Source organism: Sceloporus occidentalis, unplaced genomic scaffold (genome assembly GCF_023333645.1).
Source record: "Sceloporus occidentalis isolate IW3139 unplaced genomic scaffold, rSceOcc1.0.p SCAF_9, whole genome shotgun sequence".
NCBI classification, from domain to species: Eukaryota; Metazoa; Chordata; class Lepidosauria; order Squamata; family Phrynosomatidae; genus Sceloporus; species Sceloporus occidentalis.
In genome coordinates, this window is record NW_028316989.1 from 20,886,314 (window position 1) to 20,906,127 (window position 19,814).

At 40.0% G+C, this 19,814-nt stretch overlaps 1 protein-coding gene across 6 annotated transcripts in view; it reads left to right on the plus strand.

The window, feature by feature from the left end:
• Positions 1 to 19,814, plus strand: part of LOC149307016 (amyloid beta precursor like protein 2-like) — a 61,895-nt gene that overhangs the window by 31,100 nt on the left and 10,981 nt on the right. For 4 of the 6 annotated variants that reach the window (XM_089537618.1, XM_089537620.1, XM_089537619.1 and 1 more), the window contains 9 exons: positions 686 to 815; positions 4,714 to 4,826; positions 9,225 to 9,424; positions 9,722 to 9,936; positions 13,568 to 13,735; positions 16,152 to 16,282; positions 16,715 to 16,789; positions 18,580 to 18,738; positions 19,404 to 19,532. In XM_089537618.1, the coding sequence (XP_089393744.1) occupies positions 686 to 815; positions 4,714 to 4,826; positions 9,225 to 9,424; positions 9,722 to 9,936; positions 13,568 to 13,735; positions 16,152 to 16,282; positions 16,715 to 16,789; positions 18,580 to 18,738; positions 19,404 to 19,532 (1,320 nt within the window). The remainder of the gene's footprint in view (positions 1 to 685; positions 816 to 4,713; positions 4,827 to 9,224; positions 9,425 to 9,721; positions 9,937 to 13,567; positions 13,736 to 16,151; positions 16,283 to 16,714; positions 16,790 to 18,579; positions 18,739 to 19,403; positions 19,533 to 19,814) is intronic. The other 2 variants (XM_089537622.1, XM_089537624.1) reach the window with 1 other exon arrangement.

Consider the following 19,814-nt stretch of genomic DNA (forward strand, 5'->3'; position numbering starts at 1 on the left):
AACAAAAAGTGGCATTGAAGTTGACTTGTGGTCACTTCCTATTTGGAAAAAGGTCTCTCCTGGCCCCAAAATGGCCCAGATAGTGCCAAAAACTGTGAAGAAATAGCCTTCATGTAGGTACTTGGGGTGAAAAAGAAAGAAATATTTTGCTTTCAAGATCTCCTGAAAGTCAGTGCTGCCCCTTAAACCCTGACAATTGCCCATTTCCACTTGAAAGTATCTCTATTCAACAGTGTCCACCCAGTGATCTTGTCGCATGTGATACCAAACCAGGATTGATCCTGGTTTTGAGGACTATCATTAATTAAAGCAGAAAATGTTTAGAGAGGGAGAAATGGGAGATTGTGTTAGCAGAAGGTCTTATGTGGTTTTAGCATTATGAATGGTGGTTTAGTATTTTGTGAACCTGATTATTATTTGTGTATTATAAGGTTTTGATGAATAAATCAATTGAAGTTAGCCCTCTATATCCATGGATTTTGCATCCTTTGATTCAACCAACTACGATTTGAAAATATTCACCACCACCTCAAATTCTAAAAACAAATGCTTGATTTTGCTGTTTTATGAAAAGGTTGCAATTTTACTGTAAACCCCCCCCCCCCCCATGGATTTTGGGAACCAAACCCCGGTTTATACCAAGGTCTCACTCTATTTTTACTGTGTTTTTCCCTCCTGTAACTAGATCTACCCAGAGCTTCAGATCACAAATGTTGTGGAAGCCAATCAACCAGTCAATATTGAAAACTGGTGTAAAAAGGGCAAGAAACAGTGCAAGGGCCATACCCATATTGTTGTGCCCTTCAAGTGTCTTGGTAAGTACGTCAGGTTAATATATGCCACTTCCAGTGCAGCTTCTATTATTTTCCTTCATTACTGCAGCTCCTTTTCAACATTCACATTTCAGATCTTTACACCAATGTTGATCATGTATATTGATATTTACATTAGTGTTTCTCTCAGTACCAAATATCTGCAAATCACAGTCTCACAAGTACCTGGAATTCATTTTCTATTTCATTAGGAGCTGGAATTAATCTTTTAGGATTAATAATGGTTTTTGTCTTGGATTTAACAGAATATTTCTGTAGCTTGTTACTTGCACTGAGCTTTTGAAATGAGGAGAACCAAAAACTTTACTCCAGTGCAGAACGCTGTATTAATGCTTAACAATGATTTAAGATAGAAGCAGCAAGCTTCAGCTGGATTTAGCCACTTTTTAAATAGATTGTATTTATGACATCTTTCCTTGGAAGAAGCTAACCTTAATTTGGTATGTGAATCTCCTGTTAGATGTGCCTTGGCAAGCTTGTTCCAATTTGACTCTATATTTAAACCTGGTTATTTCAGATGGTCTCTTACTGGAAGCCAAAAACTTAAAATATTTCAAAAACATAAACAATCACTGATACTTATAGATAGTTTTCACCCAGGTGAACTGTGACACTTATTTATGGTACAGACCTTACTTATCTCTCTGTTTGGCACTAAGCATAGACAGGTTGTAATGTTAATGCATGTGTTGTTCCTACCTTTGCTAAGGTGCTTGAAGTATTTGTGGTTCGTGTTAGCCCATAAAGTGCTCATGCTCATGGCTCAGATGTTCAGAAGCAATACCTTATCTAGCTTGTGTTGTATGTCAGTGGCTTGTGTGTTCTGAGAGTCGTTGCATGAAGGCTCAAAGAATAAATTAATGTGTGGATTTATGATGGATACTGTTGGTCCCTGCAAGATTTCCAAGCATTTCATGAACACAAAAGCTTAGTACATAATACTTCTTAGCAGATTAGGTGTCTTTGCCCTTGTAACCGAGGATAAGATAGCTAAGGCCCTGCATGTCAGTCATACTAAAAGAGAACAAAACAAACTCATCCTTCATCCTTCAGGAATGAAGAGCATATATGAAGAAATGATAACATGGCCCAGCACACACTTTTGCCAATCCAGGGTCTTTGTTGGGAAATGCCTCATCAGTTGGATGTTATTCAGAATTCAAACTAGATAAAGAAGTGTTGTGTTCATTTGGCTGCACAGACAACAGTGGTGTAGGCTGGGATAATTCCATAGGTTTAGAGGATTTTAAATGTTTTGTTTATGCTCATGGCATCTTGGAGGAGGCATTAAAATGATGCCATGCTCCACTGAGTTTGGATGTCTGAGATGTGATTTTTTTTTTTTTACTTCACATACCTGAATACAAAAATCTGTGATGCATTTGGTTATGAGTGTTTATTCTCTAAAATCAGTAAGCCGCCCACAATCCTTGTCTTGCTCCTATTGAAGACACAGATCTTGGATGCCTTACATTTTTCAGAAAATAAGCTCTTGCATTGAGATGCCCTAGATGTTGCATGAAATAAGCATGAGAGGTACTTTCTCTGTTACTCTGGAGTAAATGTTGTTTCTTATGATATGGCTTCCAACTGGAGCTGTTTCTATGGCAGGATTGCTACATTACTAAATGAAAGGGAAAAGTGTGTGTATAGAGGTGTCACTCCCTAAAAATGTTGTGATTCTTGCTTATATCTGCATAGTGAATTTAACACTCATGAGCATTGGCGTGCCATTGAGATATGCTTTGTAGATAGTTTCAGCATTCACACGGCAGTTCTGTGAAAGGTTTCACACATAATGTGTACTTAAATTATGGAGAGTTGTGAAATGCTGTTCAGAAAAAAAAGCATTTTGGAGTAGATCTGTTAAATGGTTTTAGAACTGTAAATAGGTGAGCTGTGCCTGTAAAAAGTATAGCTTTCCTCCTGTCAAAGCACTTATTGTACTCATGCAAACAATGCAGTACTGTCTCTTCCATGCTGCCTTAGTCTTTTTGACAGGATTCCACCTGCTGTTGGAAACTTAACCTTGCACTCCTTGTAGGTGGATTTGCTTTTTCTTTCCTTATAGCACTTGGGAATGAGATACAATTAGTACTCTTTCTGAACTGTAAATGTGTCTAACAATAGGATGGTGGGAGTGGGAGAAGGACCAAGTGTGATGAAGTATTGAAATATTGTCTGTGTTCCCGTACTTTGCATCAAACATTGATCAAAATGGAGACATTAGTCAAGAAATAAGAAGACTAGGAATGGGAAGGGCAGCGATGAAAGAACTAGATAAGATCCTAAAGAGTAAAGAATATACAAATGAGTACTAAAGTTAGAATTGTCCAATCCGTCGTATTCTCTGTCACCACGTATGGGTGTGAGAGGTGGACAGTGAAGAAAGCGGATAAAAAGAAAAACTAAGTTGACATGTGGTGCTGGAGAAGAGCATGGACGATACAATGGACAGACAATAAAGCAAACAAATGGGTCCTTGAACAAATCAAGCCTGAGCTCTCCCTGGAAGCCAAGATGATCAAACTAAGGCTGTTGTACTTTGTCCCCATTGTGAGAAAGGACAATAATGCTAGGAAAGGTGAAAGGAAGTAGAAAGAAAGGAAGATAGCACACCAGACGGCTAGAGTCTCACAGGCCTGAATCTACAAGACCTAAGAAGAACAGTGATGGATACGAGTCTTGGAGATGTGTCATCTACAATGTCCCCATGAGACAAGATTGGCTTGAGAACAACTAATAAACAACAAGAACTACTTGGCTAAGCCCTTGTATAGCAAGAAAATGCCTCTTCTGTTTGATTTCACTGTGAAGCAGTAGTATCCTGTTGGGGGGATTCTGCCCCCCCAGAGTCTCCTGGGGGAACCAATGTGGACCCCTAGCCTTCTGCAGATGCCCACTTATTTAGAAGACGAGTAGGGTATATTATATGCCCCCCATGGAACGTAATGCCTCCAGATTCATGCAGTTGATCAATGAGGTTTGTTGGGGTTTATATCAAAATTTCTGCACAAGTTTGGTTTGATTTCAAAGGGTCTGCTTTTTTAAATATTTAGTAAGTGCCTTATGGATGTCCGTTTTAAATTCTTGTCATAAAGTAATGTTTTACCTGGATTTATTGTTTAATCTTTTTTAAACTGTTGTTGTAACTGTTTTGTTTTAGCTTTCATTGTAAGCCTCTCCGAATGCCATTTTGGCAAAAAGGCCAGATAGGATGGATGGATGGATGGATGGATGGATGGATGGATAGATTTAAATAACTTCTCTGAAAGACTCAGTTTTAATGGTTTAAATCAGTTTTATGTCACCATCGGGAACGAATCTGTTTAAATATAATTTTTCTAGTAGAAGAACACTTACTGTTTTAACATAGTCTTAATAAATATTCATAGATGCAAATTTCATAAGAAGATAAGTACACTAAGCAATTACTCTGAATTGTTTTCAGTTCATCAAACATGGATGCTTTGCATTTGTATTCATATTTCTCTTCATCTTTCAGATCTAGTCCATCTCCCCAAATTCTCTGTTCATTGACAGATTTTTAGAGTTATACATGAGTATATGTAGTATCTATGCTTCATGCATTTTAAATGCTTATTCACATAATATTTTCTTTCTTCCTCTTTGGGTTAACCAAAAATCCTGGAATTCTCAAGATCAAACCTAGAATACGTGCACCTGATTATTGTTATATGAACAGCAATATGTTGACATAGGGCTTGGCTTGCCCTATAGTTCCCTTAGGATATGAATAACAACTGCACCTTTTCTGAAATGAGGAAATTTAGTAACGTCTTGAGCTAGAAAAAATAAGGTTTGGGATGGTGTATGAGCTTGCAGTTGACTTACAGTTTTGTTTTTCTTTCTCCTGCAGTGGGTGAGTTTGTCAGTGATGTGCTCTTGGTTCCAGAAAAATGCAGATTCTTTCACAGGGAGCGGATGGATGTGTGTAAAAGTCACCAGTACTGGCACACTGTAGCAAAAGAAGTAAGTGGCTGTAAGAGGACTGAACACATTATCTCCCAGAGCATCCCATGATAAGAAACTGTGGCACACCTTGAAACACAAGACTGGAAATGTCTTTCTCTTTCTAAGCAATAATAGAAAGGATTCAGCTTGTACCAAATCTGAAACACATCTCTAAGTTGTTGGGTTTGACTGTTATTAAGCTAGCAACATAATGCAATTGAAACCATGACCTAAATGCGTATTCAGTCTGATTTGTTTAGTGAAATGATAAGCCATTTACTCCCAACTCACAGAAATCCCAGTTTTACAAAATAAACCAGTTTGTGAACTCCAGTTTGTGTTAGTTTCATGTAAACACTGACTGCTTATAGAAGCAATGTTCCATTCGCATTAAGGTCTTCTGTCAGCAAAACGAAATAGCATAATTGAGTCTTAAAGCCACTGGATTTGGGACATATGAGACTTTGATTTAAGCCTTTGAAAATCCTTGGAAGCAGGGCCATTAAATTTGAGAATGTTGTTATGTGCTTTTAGAGAGAGGTTCATAAAATGCTAATGAGAAATGCTCATCTCCTCACTTCTTTGGTTTAAAACAAATGGTATGTGCACTTTATATTTAGGCTGTGCACAATTCTAGTTCTTCGTAGTCTGCCTTACTCTCACAAATGGGTTATCTTGCACAGTGCAGCTTTCAGAACTTTCTAGAGTGTTGCATAAGCATTTGGGCAGTAGCCCTGTCCACTTCACCACTCCTATATATGCGCTTTCTTGCGAAACCACCAGCTCCCTCTTGTCCACGACTGAAACATCATCGATAGGAACTATGTTCTTCAGACTGGTTTTGTGAATGTTCGTGGGCTTTCTTTGGCCTGTTTGGTCCCAAGAATATACTGGTGGTTGTGGTGCTGGCGTTTGAGGTTGCATTTGCTGTTTGAACTATCTCTTCTACTGGTGTTCTTCAAGAAGTGTGTCTCCTGGGGTGCTATGATCCTGGAAAAAGATGGACACCTGAAGTGTCTTTTCTGCCTTGGCATAACTTGTGTGGTTGCCTCCTGTGCCAACTGTACTGTCTTTACAAGATGGAATAGTGTTTGAAGGCACTCATATATGAATACAGAACCTCAGGCCTCAAGTGCCATCTTATCAGCCTTTGGAATCAGTCAGTATGGAACTGATAGAGGCAGTTTCTTTTAATACAGCCTTAGCCACGGGGCCAGCTTCTGGTTCATCTGGCAGTCAATTGTTTACTGGCAAAGTTGGCCTCTGTCCCTTCCAAGGATGTACGGTCCACCTCTGACAGTTAGGTGGTGTTTTCACAGTTTCTTATGCTTGGCCAATCCCTGGAGGTAGAATTGGAGTCAGTTGGGAAGTGTTAGTGTTTATGCTTTTTTCCCCTTCCCTCTTCTCATGAGGTTAATAGCCATGTTCTCCTGGGACTGAGTGTTCTGTAACCTCATCTTGCCATGGTGGCCCGAGTAGTCGCCCATCTGGTTTTGCCCCTCTTCACTCACCTGGAGAGGCCTGCATTTGACTTCCTTGCAGACTAGATCTTCTCACCTTGTACCATGGTCAGGACAAACACCCTCAACCTCAACACCCTCAACCTTATGGCATAGAGGATTGTTCACTAGCTTCCTTGCCTTTTGCTGTCAGTGACATTGTTACTGCTACTCATTGACATTCCACCAGACACTCGTACTTTTAGAAGTGGAGAAGACTTCTTGACTCCCCTTCGCATCCGTTCTTCCAAAACCATGTTTTGGATTTCTTGCTCATTGTATTCCAGGGGCTTGCTCATTGCTCCAGTGTTACCTTGTTGCAATTTCTATGAACTTTAAGCTGATTAGAAGAGGTTTCCTGTTTCCTTGATCCTCTTGTGAAGAGGTTCTTCAAGGGCTATAAAAACCTCCATCTGCTGGTGTTGGGCTCGACGCTACGGTGGAGCTTGGAAGTCATTTTGGTCCAACTTTGTAAAACGCCCTTTGAACTACCTGCAATCTCATGTTGTTTTCTTGGAAAATTGCCTTCCTGGTTGCAATCATGACTGCATGATGTGCTAGTGAAGTCTGTGCTCTCCACCTGGACCATCCATACTTGAACTTTCATCCCAATCGAGCCATCTTGAGACTCGACATTGCCTTCCTGCCTAAGGTCATGTCTGCTTTCCATGTCAACCAGGACATTGTTTTGCTGGCTTTCATGCAGAATCCCACTCTAGATGTACAGAATGCTTTGACTTTTTATGTCAACAGGAGTTCAGCTTTTTGGACATCACAAAGACTCTACTTTGTGTGTGTGCTACTCTTTGGCTCAGAAAGGACTGTCTGTTTAAACACAGCACTTCTTGAATTGATTAGTATGAACTTGCTTGCAGAGACTCTTCAGCTTCAATTTGAGCCCATTCTACATTGGTTGTTGCTTGTCTTCTGATTTTTTGGCCGGTGTACCACGTGACATTTGTCCAACAGCTATCTGGTCACAGCCAATTACTTTTATAACTCATTACATACTGCCTTCAGGAGATAGGTACTTTTATTCTTCCATATCTTGAATGTATTATTGACATTTCACAGCAATTCTGTCTTCTGAAACTTGGTTTTGTATTGTGTATTGACATTTCAGATGAAGTCTGTCTTCTGAAACTTGTTATGGATTGATATTACCTTGTGTGGGTAGGGGGGATGTTCTCCTCATGTTTGATGTATTGCATTGATTTGATGTTTAGTAAGCTTCTGTTTTGTTTGCAATGATACTCCTGCCTCCTACTCGGTGTATCTTGCTTAGTCTCCCATTTGTGTGAGTCACAGAGTCTACGAAGAAGAAGGACAAGTTGTATACTTGTAACTAGTTCTTTGAGTGTCATATGTGGACTCAGACAACCCCACCCATCCTCCCCACATCATGTCCTGTTTGTCCTTTGGATTGCTCCATCGGTGGAGCCATTAGAACTGATGGTTTCAGTGGAAAGGTTTTGATGGGAAAGCCTGTTTATAGCAGTACTGAAGGTGGGTAGGGCTACCACCAAAACGCTCTAGAAGATTCTGAAAAATGTTCTGCGTAGGCACGGGACAACCCATTTATGTGAGTTTACAGGTAACCACTGGAAGAACTACATTTACAGGTAAGCAACCTGTCCTTTGAAAGTTTCAGTGTATATTACATGTAAATGGATATTATAATTTTAAACTTTCCATGATGCCTGTATATTTATTAATGCATATACTAGTGATGAATACATATACTACTGTGCAATTCTGATTGTTCGGCATGGATCTATGGATTTGTGTTAGTTTTAGGATTGCATGTTATCTATTGAGCACCACTTTAAAATAGCATTTGGGGGCAGACTGTTCTGGCATCTCTTTGTATGTTCTACTAAAGTAGATGGTTCTATACTATTAATACATGTATAGCATAAGCAATAACAAGTATGGTATAGTGATATGAATATAGGTCTAGGACCCTAGGAGGAGAATAGGGTTTGAATCAGATGCTGAAACCCACTGGATGAACCTGGGCCCTGTTGCAAATGACTGAACTGTGCATGGTTTGCCACTGAAGATAGATTGGAAACTAATTGTGCAAAATGTGGTGGTCTACATGTTGGTCTAGTGAGTTGGAATTTGTGGCCCCACTTTTGCACCAGCTGCACTGCTTTGTGGTACATTTCCTGACCCAACTGAGTGTGATGGAATTAAAGTCTAAAATTTAAATGATATGTGAAAAGGTTATCTAAAGGAGCACCTTCACACATATTCATACAAAATGAGCTTCAAAGGTCTTGCGTGTATGCCTTCTAATAACTAGAGGGCTAGTGTGGTGTAGTGGTTTGGGCACTGGACTACAACTCTGGAGACCGGGGTTTAAATTTGATTGTAACCCTCCCTGATCCTTCGGGGAGAGGTGGGCTATAAATAATAATAATAATAATAATAATAATAATAATAATAATAATTTTCCTGTTCAGCCATCTAAACCCACTGAGTAATGTTGGTCAGGTCACACTCAGCCTCAGAGGAAGGCAAAGGCAACCCCCTCCGAACAGTACTTGCCAAGAAAGCCCCATGATAAGGTTGCCTTAGAGCAGTGATGGCGAACCTATGGCACGCGTGTCAGAGGTGGCACTTAGAGCCCTCTCTGTGGGCACATGTGCCATCACCATAGCGGAGAGTTTGCCAGAGTTTGTTACTGGAAAGCTAGAGGGACATGGCACTTTGCAATAAATAAGGGGGTTTGGGGTTGCAGTTTGGGCACACGGCCTCTAAAAGGTTCACCATCACTGCCTTAGAGTTACCATAAGTGAGAAACAGCTTTAAGGCACACAGCAACATAGCATATGTTGAGTTACATAAAAAAGTTTCTAGGTCCAAGTGGTTTGCGGGTATTTTTCTAATAGACTGCTTGAATACTATGCAGGCCTGTTTGACTGAGGGGACAATCCTACACAGCTACGGCATGTTGCTTCCTTGTGGAGTAGACCAGTTCCATGGCACAGAGTATGTATGCTGTCCTCAGATCAAAATTGTGGATGAAGCACTTTCCAAAGAGGAGGAGGAGGAAGAGGAAGAGGAAGAGGAAGAAGAAGAGGAGGATGAAGTCTATGACATTTACAAAAGGTGGCAATTACAGGTTCTATTATTTGTGGGGGTTTTCTGCAATGTTTTTCTCACTGGTCTAAAAGAAGAATTTGAGAATTATTGGAGAAGTTGAATCCATGTCAATAGTGGATAAACAGAATAAGATGGTGTTTTGTGATTTATCATTGGCTGCCTTTGCTTTTATGTTTTGTGCCTGTGTGTCCTATGTATGTTGGTCAGTTCCCTTTATCAACAAATTTAGTAGTGTTCTGCTAGTGGATTGTGCCTGTTGCTTGCAAATAGCAATTTATTATCTTCTCATCGTCTCCTTTTTAGTGAGTTGCCTACTGAGGCAGATACAGATGATTTCACAACAGTAGCTGTGGAGATGGATGAGGAGGAGGAAGAGGAACAGGAGGAAAATGAAGACGAAGTGGTGGTAGACCAGAATTACTATTTTGATGATTATAAAGATTACAATGAAGAGCCTCCAACAGAGCCAGGCAATGAAAAATCTCTCTCTCAGAAAGAAATAATGAGTGATGTGAAAGGTAAGCAGCCACATTTCACCTTCATTTGGCTTTTCTCTGTTCCAGCTGTTGTCAGTGGATATTAGCAACCCATAAGTTGAATAGGAAGTTGCCAGTCCAGTAGTATCTCCTCTTGGATGTTTTAATTGCCAAATAGGTCAAAAAATAAAAGCTCACATGCCACTTGTAGAAGATGGTTCATTTTTTCTACTCTTGAGAGAGAGAGATGGTGTCTGCTGAACAACTTAGTAGCAACACAGGGGCACTCAGAATAAGCTTCCTTTTACAAAGCAGCATTGAAATATGTTTGTGCAGTCTAATTTTGGGGGAAAATACTGCAGATTGAAATGTGGTTTCAAAAATGTGTTACCAAGGTGACAAGCTATTCAGATTTTCTTCTGAATGGTGGAGCTAGCTTGCTTAAGTATAAGGCCACCCTACTTAAACATAAAATAGCTTGTCAGTGATACGTTTTTGTTAATGTTAAAACATATCCATCAGATAGCTCCTATATCTCACAATAAGCTAAACCTAATGCAATCAGTTCTATTAGTTCTGTACAAATGCTTGCAACACTTGCTTGAGAGTGTGGCTGAAATCCTATTGTTATTCCCAACTAGATTAGAGGCATCACACCAGTTGATTTTTCTCATATATTGACTCACCATTCAATAATAAAGTCAATGGGTCTACTCTGGTTGGATCTAACCACCAGGATTCCAGCCTATCTCTGTCCATTTACCACATGTTTGGCATATCAATGTCTGCAAACAACCAAGTACTATACTGTTAATTTACTGAAGAGATTCCTGTAATTCTTTTATCAAGCAAGCAAAACTCCTTTTAGCAGCTCCTTCCTTGTTCATAAACCTCTAGAGCCCTGGAGGTAACTTCATTTGCTGAAAAAGATTAGCTTGTGTGTGTAGTACGGCTGACTTGGACCGCATCCTGTTGATTTCTCTTTCTTCCTTTGGTGAGATTTCTTTGAAATTTCAGATTGCACTAACTTGAGATTTACACTCATTAAAGCACAGTCTTCCTACAACAACTTTGATTGAATAACCAATTTTTTCTTTGGATAAACCCCAAATATGTTGGTGTTTCATGAAGTCACTTGGATGCAGTTGACCTAATCACTGCATCATGATTAAGGCACATCAGTTTACAAACCAGATGGCTATCCAAAAAAAGTAGGTTTAGGTTCTCTTACCATCCAGGAGAACAGGGAGACCATTAAAGTTTTGATTTATTATTAGCATCTGTTAACTACTACTCACATTACATCTGTGTCCAAGGTAATAGATATAGTGCGCCCGGGTTATATGTGGCTTTGAGTGTATGTGCTCAAACCTCAGGGAGCGCGTAGGTTGGCCCTTCCCATTCAGATGAATGGGCGTGCCTGCCGCCACGCTGGCACACACACAAACCCCATTCAAATGAATGGAGCTCCAGCATAGGAAGAATTCACCTTACGTGCGCAGGGGAGGGGGTCCGGAACGGATCCCCCATGTAAGGCGAGTTTCCAGTGTAATTTGAGGAAAAAACCCAGCACCAGGGAAACACTAGTGCACCTAATGGTAGAGAAAGATTACCTTTTCCTGGGGCAAGACCATCTGGATTTAGCGTATGAATGACAGAAGGAGTTCAGTAACTACCATTCACCTGATTTGTTTTTGAGTGTGATTCAGATGGCTGCTTCACACCTTAACAAGGTGCCTTTTCTGTGATTAGTAATTTTCTGTTCTGTGGTCAGTAGTGTAGTATTCTAAATCTTAGACCTCTCAGCTCGGTATCCCTTTGCGGCTGAGTTGATGTGTAGTGGGAGATGTTGAAACCCATGGCCTTAATATATTCACAGTCTTGGCTTCTGTCCTGTAACTGTTCTGAAATGAGATCATACCCTGTTGCTATGCAGAAGGACAAAATTTCAATCTTCTAATGTTTCTACAACAGTTGTGACTGAGGTTTTAATTGTAAATAAAATAATTTCTCTGATGACAGATTTGTTTCCAAGCTTCCATTCACACATATTAGACTACCAAATGCCTTCCATATTGAATGTTCTGGTGCTTGAAAGACACCCATTCTTCTAAATGTTTAGACCATACCTGGTCAACTTTTGTTGTTGTTCTCCAACATGGACACTGCATTTTGTCCCCCATTCCCCCCACCTGCAACCCTAAGCATAGCCAGGCGTTGTTTCTCTCCACTCTTTTCTGTGCAGTTGGAATTTGAAGCCTTGTTTTTCTGTGCCTCCACTGGGGCTGCAGCCCCATTTTGTGATACATGAAAGCATAGTCCTCACTGGAGTAGTAAACTGTGCCAGGACTTTATCTCTTTATACTGTGTATAGGAGCTTAATATGGTTTCTCCATAAAAAAGCAACCCTTTTCTTCCACGTAAAAAATAAAAATGTCAGGAAGATGGGTAGACTTAGAATGTATCTCTTTGACAAACTCTCTTTGCAGGTGGAGGCTTTGTTTTTGGTAGCATGGAGAAGCATCTGGTTATGTGAGTCCCAGCCTGCATTTTGTAGTGATACACACCAGTTTGAAGTTACCACTTATTGAACATTAAGTCAGAGACTCAGATTTTTTTTTTAAAGTTTCTGTCTAAAACAAGACATTAAAAAGGTTTCCATTTTTCCAGTCTCTCTTGCTCCCCTTATGATGGTAATGAAATTCATGTCATCTTGATGCTTGTCTGGTACAATACTGGAAGTCTTTCTGTTATGGTTGTTCTGTGATAAAGATGAGGAACTTTGCTGACCCTGTTGGCCAAATTCCATTTCAATAAGCTACTTGGGGCATTCCAACCGTTGAGAATGGGGAAAAACCTTTCTGAAAGCTGGGAAGCTAGCAAACAAATGATGTTATGGAGAAGGGAGTGGAGAAAACCATACAGATGGGAAAAAACCATCTGGGGAAAAGAAGACAGATGAATAGAGGCACCAAGCCCACAACGTGACCTAAATAGTAAACAGAGGCTTGCCTGCCTGGGCACCGGAGGCACATCACATCACATTTTAGTTGCCACACAAATGTGTCTGTTTCATAATCCTTTAATGGTATTTGTGGCTTCATGAGATCGTCACTGATTCTCAGGTTATTTTGCATAGTTTCCAAGGAAGCAGGGACTGAAACATATGTAAGTCCCACATGTCAGACAGATAGCTGTGGTTTTGAAAGTGAAAGGTTAGATTGGGGGAGCTGAAATAAGAAGGGATTTTCCTTCCACCAGTTCTGCTTGGGAAATGGTAGAAGTTTTTTTGTTTTTGGCCACAACCTGTCCTCTTGCCTGAAAACACTTTTGATGCATGAACTGAACAGAAACTTTCAGAGTTTCTTCCATCATGCAACATGACCTAGATACTGCTTCACTATAAAATCTAAATCTTCCCTCTTTGGGGTGGGGTAGAACTGGTCAAATTGAATGAGACTCCACCATTCTCAATGGGTGCTACTTTTGTACCCAGCAAATAGATTTCTTTTCAGTGATGGGAAATGTGGAAACATCTGGATAATAGATCTGCACAACCCCAGGCAAATGTCAATGTTTCAGCTAAGACTGACCTAGAGCCGTCATTGCTGTTGAAATAGCTTAGCAAAGCTGTGCTTGTCACCAGCTGATGCTTTAACCATCTCCCACACAGCTGTCTGCTCCCAGGAGGCGATGACAGGTCCCTGCCGGGCTGTGATGCCTCGTTGGTACTTCGACATGTACAAGAAAAAGTGCATTCGCTTTATATATGGAGGCTGCGGAGGCAACAGGAACAATTTTGAGTCAGAGGAATATTGTATGGCTGTGTGTAAAAAGATGAGTAAGTCCTGCCTCCCACTGGCCCTCTTGCAGCAAGCTGTTGTCCTGTCTGTCTTCTCATCCTTGATTCGCTCAAGGAAAGAGCTGTGTGTAGCCCTGTCCTCTGGATCCTGGTGTCTGCTGAAATGGTGTCTGTCCTGCAGTAGTCTCCTCTTGTCTCTGTACTGCTTTGGGTTTTAGGCTCAGCTTATGTTCTTGCAGCCAGGGAAGACTAGCTTTTCCTCACCCACTTGTCCACGTTTCCAAATACCTCTTGCCAATGCAAGACAGTAAATCCTGTTCAAGACTATGAAGTTGGTATTGGGCTTCTGTTGGTTAAACTGCTGTTCTCATTCACCTCATCTGGCCCCTTTTCTTGCTGCCTTCTCATGGAATCATGCATTGCTTCAACTGCTTTCTTCACATTGTAGCCACTGGTAGAAATTCTCTTCAGTGCTATTTTTTAATACAAAATTCTGTTTCATTTTCTGCACCATTAGAAATATGGGCCACAGCCTGATGACTCTATTTCATAGCTTGAGGCTTTCGCCACATTTTTCTCCCCAGCTCTTACAATAAAACTTCTCACAAAAATTAATCTATTGTTGAATTCTAGCACTTCCATTTTGGCTCTTGCAGAGGTCTTTTGAAAGGCTTTTTTTTGTGCTCTCTAGGGCTTGGCAATCTGTCTATACACAGTGCTAATCCTATTTACAAAATGGGTTCCATGCAGATAACTTTTGATTAGGTGGATTTTGAGTGAAGTCGTGGGATAAAAGATTTGGATGTTGGAAGCTTTTCGGACAAAAGTTCATCCCACCCCAGAAAGATTTGGGAGTGGAAATTGGGCCTTCGTATCAAATTCTGATGCAGAAAAACTATATATAACCTGTCTAGTTTAATCTCCCATTTACAGAGAAGGATGTCTTCATATGAGCAGTGGGTGCTATGTGGCCAATCTTTCACTCAGTAATTCTTTCCCATGTTAAAGCATTGTGGATTGATGTAACAGATAAAAGGACCAATTTAGGATTTGATAGAAGTGATTGGACAGATGTGCTCTGTGCCGTCTGATGGACTTAAATTTCAAAAAGATGGATTCACGCTATTTGAATTTGTGATGAGACCGTTCTTCAAATACTTCCATTTTACTTTCATAAATACTTAGTAAAAGCTGTCATTTGCTTAAAAATAAAATAGGGCCAGTTGTTTTTTTTTTTGGACCATATATATGCAAGACAGGTAACCAAACAATTCAAAAGTGATTAAAAAAAAGATTAAACAGAGCAGTAAGAAGATAAACGAACAAATACGTATACATGTTTTTTGTCTGTTATTGAAAAGAGACAAGGCAGATTCTGAAATCTAAGCATGCAGGTGCCACTTGAAAAAAAGGCCTTGTCCCTTTTCAATGCTGTATGTGTTCAGATGATGCACTATTTATCTCAGTACAGAAGCTGATTTGTATGATACACTAAGGTAATTCAGATACCCCAAACATATATCATTTAGTGGTTCTTATTGTTAATTGTTCTATACCTCAGAGTGGTTCAGAATGCATGACTTCATACTGTGAATAGTCATAAATTGACAAAGGCATAAGCAATCTGTACTGATCTTTCAGTGAAAGATTACAGTGTGGATTTGGCCAGGTGTCATGAAAGTAATAATGGCACACTTTCAAAAGCTTTAAGGCTTCTCTGGTAGCTGTCCAATTGTGACTGCATAAGTGGACTGTCTTGCTGTACCTCTGTTACATGACAAACAGTATGACCCCCATATCCATGGAGATTATGTACCAAAAGTCACTCTGGATATAATAAACTGTAGATAATAGGGAAACCTGTTACTTTCAGTGAGACAGTGTGCAGCCCACGCATGCCATACAGTCATACTGGAGGATCTAGAAATGCCTAGAGGGAACATTTTTTCAAATGTGGTTAAGTGCACAAGTGAATTAGAGAAGCTGTGGATATGGGGGTTGTACTATAACTGTTTTTGTTAGCCTTTCACCTGGTACCATGGTGGTGGCAAACAAATCTTGAAGTGTATAATCTCTCCTTGGGGATTGAAATGTCAAACGCATGTGGGCATTTTCATCAAACATAACTGTGTATAGCCTTGTGTTCAGGCAGAACCTCTTGGGGAGGAGAAAGTGGCATCCTGAGCAATGTCTTCAGTTAGTTTTCCTAGGTAAAAGTGTAATTTGTGTAAGACACAATGAAGGATCTGGAGATACCTGTGCACATTGCTTGGCTTGCAGTTACGTAAACTTAGGTGCTACAGAAAATTGGCAATTGATAGAAACCAAAGTGGAGGAGATGCTAAAATCTGTTTCTGTGGGTGGATCAATTGGCGTGACACTCTCCCTCATAGAAGCAGCTGCCTTCTTCAGGGCTACTAATGGAGTGAGTCTCCCTCACTTGTTTCCTTTCCAGTTCCTCCTACTCCTGTGCCTACTGATGATGTGGATGTCTATTTTGAAACACCAGCTGATGATAATGAACATGCTCGTTTCCAGAAAGCAAAAGAGCAGCTAGAGGTCCGACATCACAACCGCATGGACAGGGTATGTCCTCTCTAAGCAGTAGTGTTGTTGCTCTTTTTCTTTTTCTTTATCTTGGCAGCTTTGTTGTGGCTAACCAGCTTTCTCCCCATCATCAATTTGGTATGGTGCTTTTTCTTTTGGCCAAGTATTTCTCTCTCTCAAAAATTTTTAAGCTTGTCCTCTGGGTAGTAAAAAGCTTATAAGCCTTCCCAAGCTTAACTGCTAATTTGAGAGCCTAAATTAGACACTTCTGTCCATGATAGTTTTCTTTCCAAAGCTGCCTCTTAAGCTCCTACCAAGTTGTTGTTTTATAACTTCATAGTGAAAGAAACTCTGGAAATTGTATGTAACAGTAGAGTATTAAATATTGAAAATAAAGATTGCTGCATTGCATTGGAATAAATGTTGAATATCAGATTAAGCCAAGTTTCTGTGCCTTCCGGAACTTTTTAGGTGAAGAAGGAATGGGAAGAAGCAGAGCGTCAAGCCAAGAATCTCCCAAAAGCAGAGAGGCAAACTCTTACACAGGTAGGGCAGTGCATCTCAGGAATACTGGACCTCCTTTTATGGTGCCTTTGCTGTAATCTATCTGCAGTAAGACTAAGGAAAGAAAACAGTTTTCATTGACTGGCTACTGGCGGGGGGGATGTCTTTTTTGTTTTCATGGATACATTCTTCTGTCCTTAGAATGAGCAGTTTTAAGTCTGTTTTTTTCCTGGTTGGTAAGAGGAGGTGAAACCAACTCTTAAGAATGTCAGTAGTCTTGCCAAAATGGAACTCTAGACATCCAATGATGCCATCTTGAGTTGACACTGCTCAGATGCGGGAGATGCAAAGTTTCTATTTGCACAAGATGGCGAAAAGCCATCAGGATGAAATACTGCTTTCTTGGTGAAGTAGCACTTTATTTTAAGAATTTGGTCGTACAGGCTTAGAAATGTATTTATGCTAAGAAAAGAACCTGTGAGCAACAAAATGGTTTGCAAATGAACCATCCCAAATAAACTTTCTCCATTACATTACATTACATTCACTTACAAATTTCTCTTATTTATATATTTATTTGGAATCTAGTCTAAGTTTGTGGCAGAGGGTTTCACCCATGTCTTTTAAAATTTAATCTTAAAAAATGCAAGAGTTACATGCAAGCTGAGAAAGAAACATAGTTCTGCATTCCTCTATAACATAGTGAAACCCAATTGCTAAGCTTGTTATTTCTATCCTGGAAGATAAAAAAGGAGGAAGAGATGAGGAGTGGAATGACAAGGAATGTAGTAGTACCTTTAAGACTAACTTCTTTTTATTGTAGTATGAGCTTTCATGGATACAAACCCAGTTCCCCAGATGCAGTACAAGGGTGATATCCAGACCTCATGTTTACATAGATGTGAGAGCGGGAGGATAAATTGACATACCAGTAAGTTGGTCAATAGAAGCAGCAATATCTAAGAACCAGTTGCAGAACATTTCAGTTGTCCTAGACATCAGGAATATATTTAAAGGTTGAAGTCCTTTAAGGAAATGACAAAGGAAGACTAGAAACAGAAACGGCTGAATTGAATTATATTCACATATTCCTATCCATTAGCAGAAGTATGAACAAAGATAATGATTTCATGACACGCTACATGTATTTCACACATGAACACTAACTGATCATTGGAAAGATCTGAAAGACATATACCGGCTTATATAGTTCTTTGAAATTTTAGTGCAAGAATAATGATTTTCATCTTTCTGGATCCTATTACATTCCATCCCATGTCCACAACTGCATAAATATGCTTTATATCTTGAGGCCTGGATATCACTGTGTACTGCGTCTAAAAAACTGGCTCTATATCTGTGAAAACTCATGTTGAAAAGCAAACCAATTAGTCTTAAAGGTGTTTCTATATTTCTTCTTTCGTCTGCTTCTGCTCCCTTCTTCCTTTTAATGCTGCAAGAGACATGGCTACTTCTTAGAAAACCTCTGTTTTGAAGGGTATGAGATTGAAATTTGGAATACCAAGAAGTGGCTATGCTAGGAGCCCCTTAGAATATCTTTAGTTTCTGTTATTAAAAATAAATTTGTACCGCTGAAGTAGTTGTAAAATGGCTGTTGTAAATACCAATTCTACACCTGAATAGTACACCAAATTGAAATGTCTGACATATTTTTCACTACTGTATCTTGTGAACAGAATATAGGAGAATCAAAAACTATATCAACATTTTGCAGGTGCTATCTCATTAATGTATCTAGGTGAATAATCAGGATACCATTTATCTCTTTTCTACTGCTTAACAAACATTATTGCAACATCTTTCTTTGACAGAGATTCCAAGCAATGGTTAAATCACTGGAGAAAGAGGCAGCCAGTGAGAAGCAACAGCTTGTGGAGACTCACCTAGCTCGGGTAGAAGCCATGCTGGATGACCGCCGTCGCATTGCCCTGGAAAACTATCTAGTGGCTCTGCAGACTGACCCACCCCGGGTACGTTCCCCTGAGATGTTTTGGATCAGTGAATATAATAGAGAAGTCATAAGTGTCTGGAAGAAAAGCACACATTAACAACTGGTGACAAAGATTGTCAGAAGCAGGCAGACATCAACAGATTCTGCAAAAGCAAGCTATTTTGATGAAGCTTATTACAATGCAGCGGAGGTGAAGTGTTGTTTTAGTTGACCCGTCATCTTTCTCTCCCCTCATCAGTTACATCTCTTGGAAACTTACAGGATCAACAGTTAACCTTTTAAATAAGTTTCAGGAGTGCCCCAGACTGTCTAAAGTCAAGAAATGCCCATTGTTTAAAACCACAAGTGGACTTCTGGGCACATCTTTTTGGTGTGGCCCCAAAGGGTCCCAGAGGCAGAAAATTGACACTGAAATCTACCATGGTTACCTACACCTGCTATTATGCATGTCACAGTGTAGTGCTCTTAATAGTTTCCGATTTTATTGTAAGTGTGGATTTTCTGCTTGGTCCAGCTCTGGCTTCTTAGCTGTTGCATGGTTTCAGGTCATGTATCTCATGCTCACTATGAAACCATGTGGTCTGAGAGCTTAAAGAGTGGGTCACGAACTGTGTGTCCTACTGAAATAGCTGGAAAGACTTTGTTCATTGTCATACTCTCACTGGCTTGGTTTAATGTTTGCAGCCTCATCGTATCCTCCAAGCCTTGAAGCGTTACATCCGTGCTGAGAACAAAGATCGCCTGCACACAATCCGACATTACCAGCATGTTTTGGCTGTTGACCCAGAAAAGGCTGCACAGATGAAATCACAGGTGAAGAGATGCCTAGAAAGTATTTTTATCTAATATTTAGAGCCAGCTCCTAGCCTCATAGAACCTATTCTAGTTGAATGTGAACTGAATATACGGAACATGTCAGCTTAACAACATTGTAGTATTTTTTTTTCCTTTCATGCACTAGGCAAATTTTAGAGTTATTTGGGCAGTATACTAAGCCATGCTTTAACATTACAAAAACAAACTGCAGCAAACGTCAGATTCATCAGCTCCTGCCTACTATGGAATGGATGTGAAACTCAAGTTTGGCTTCCATTA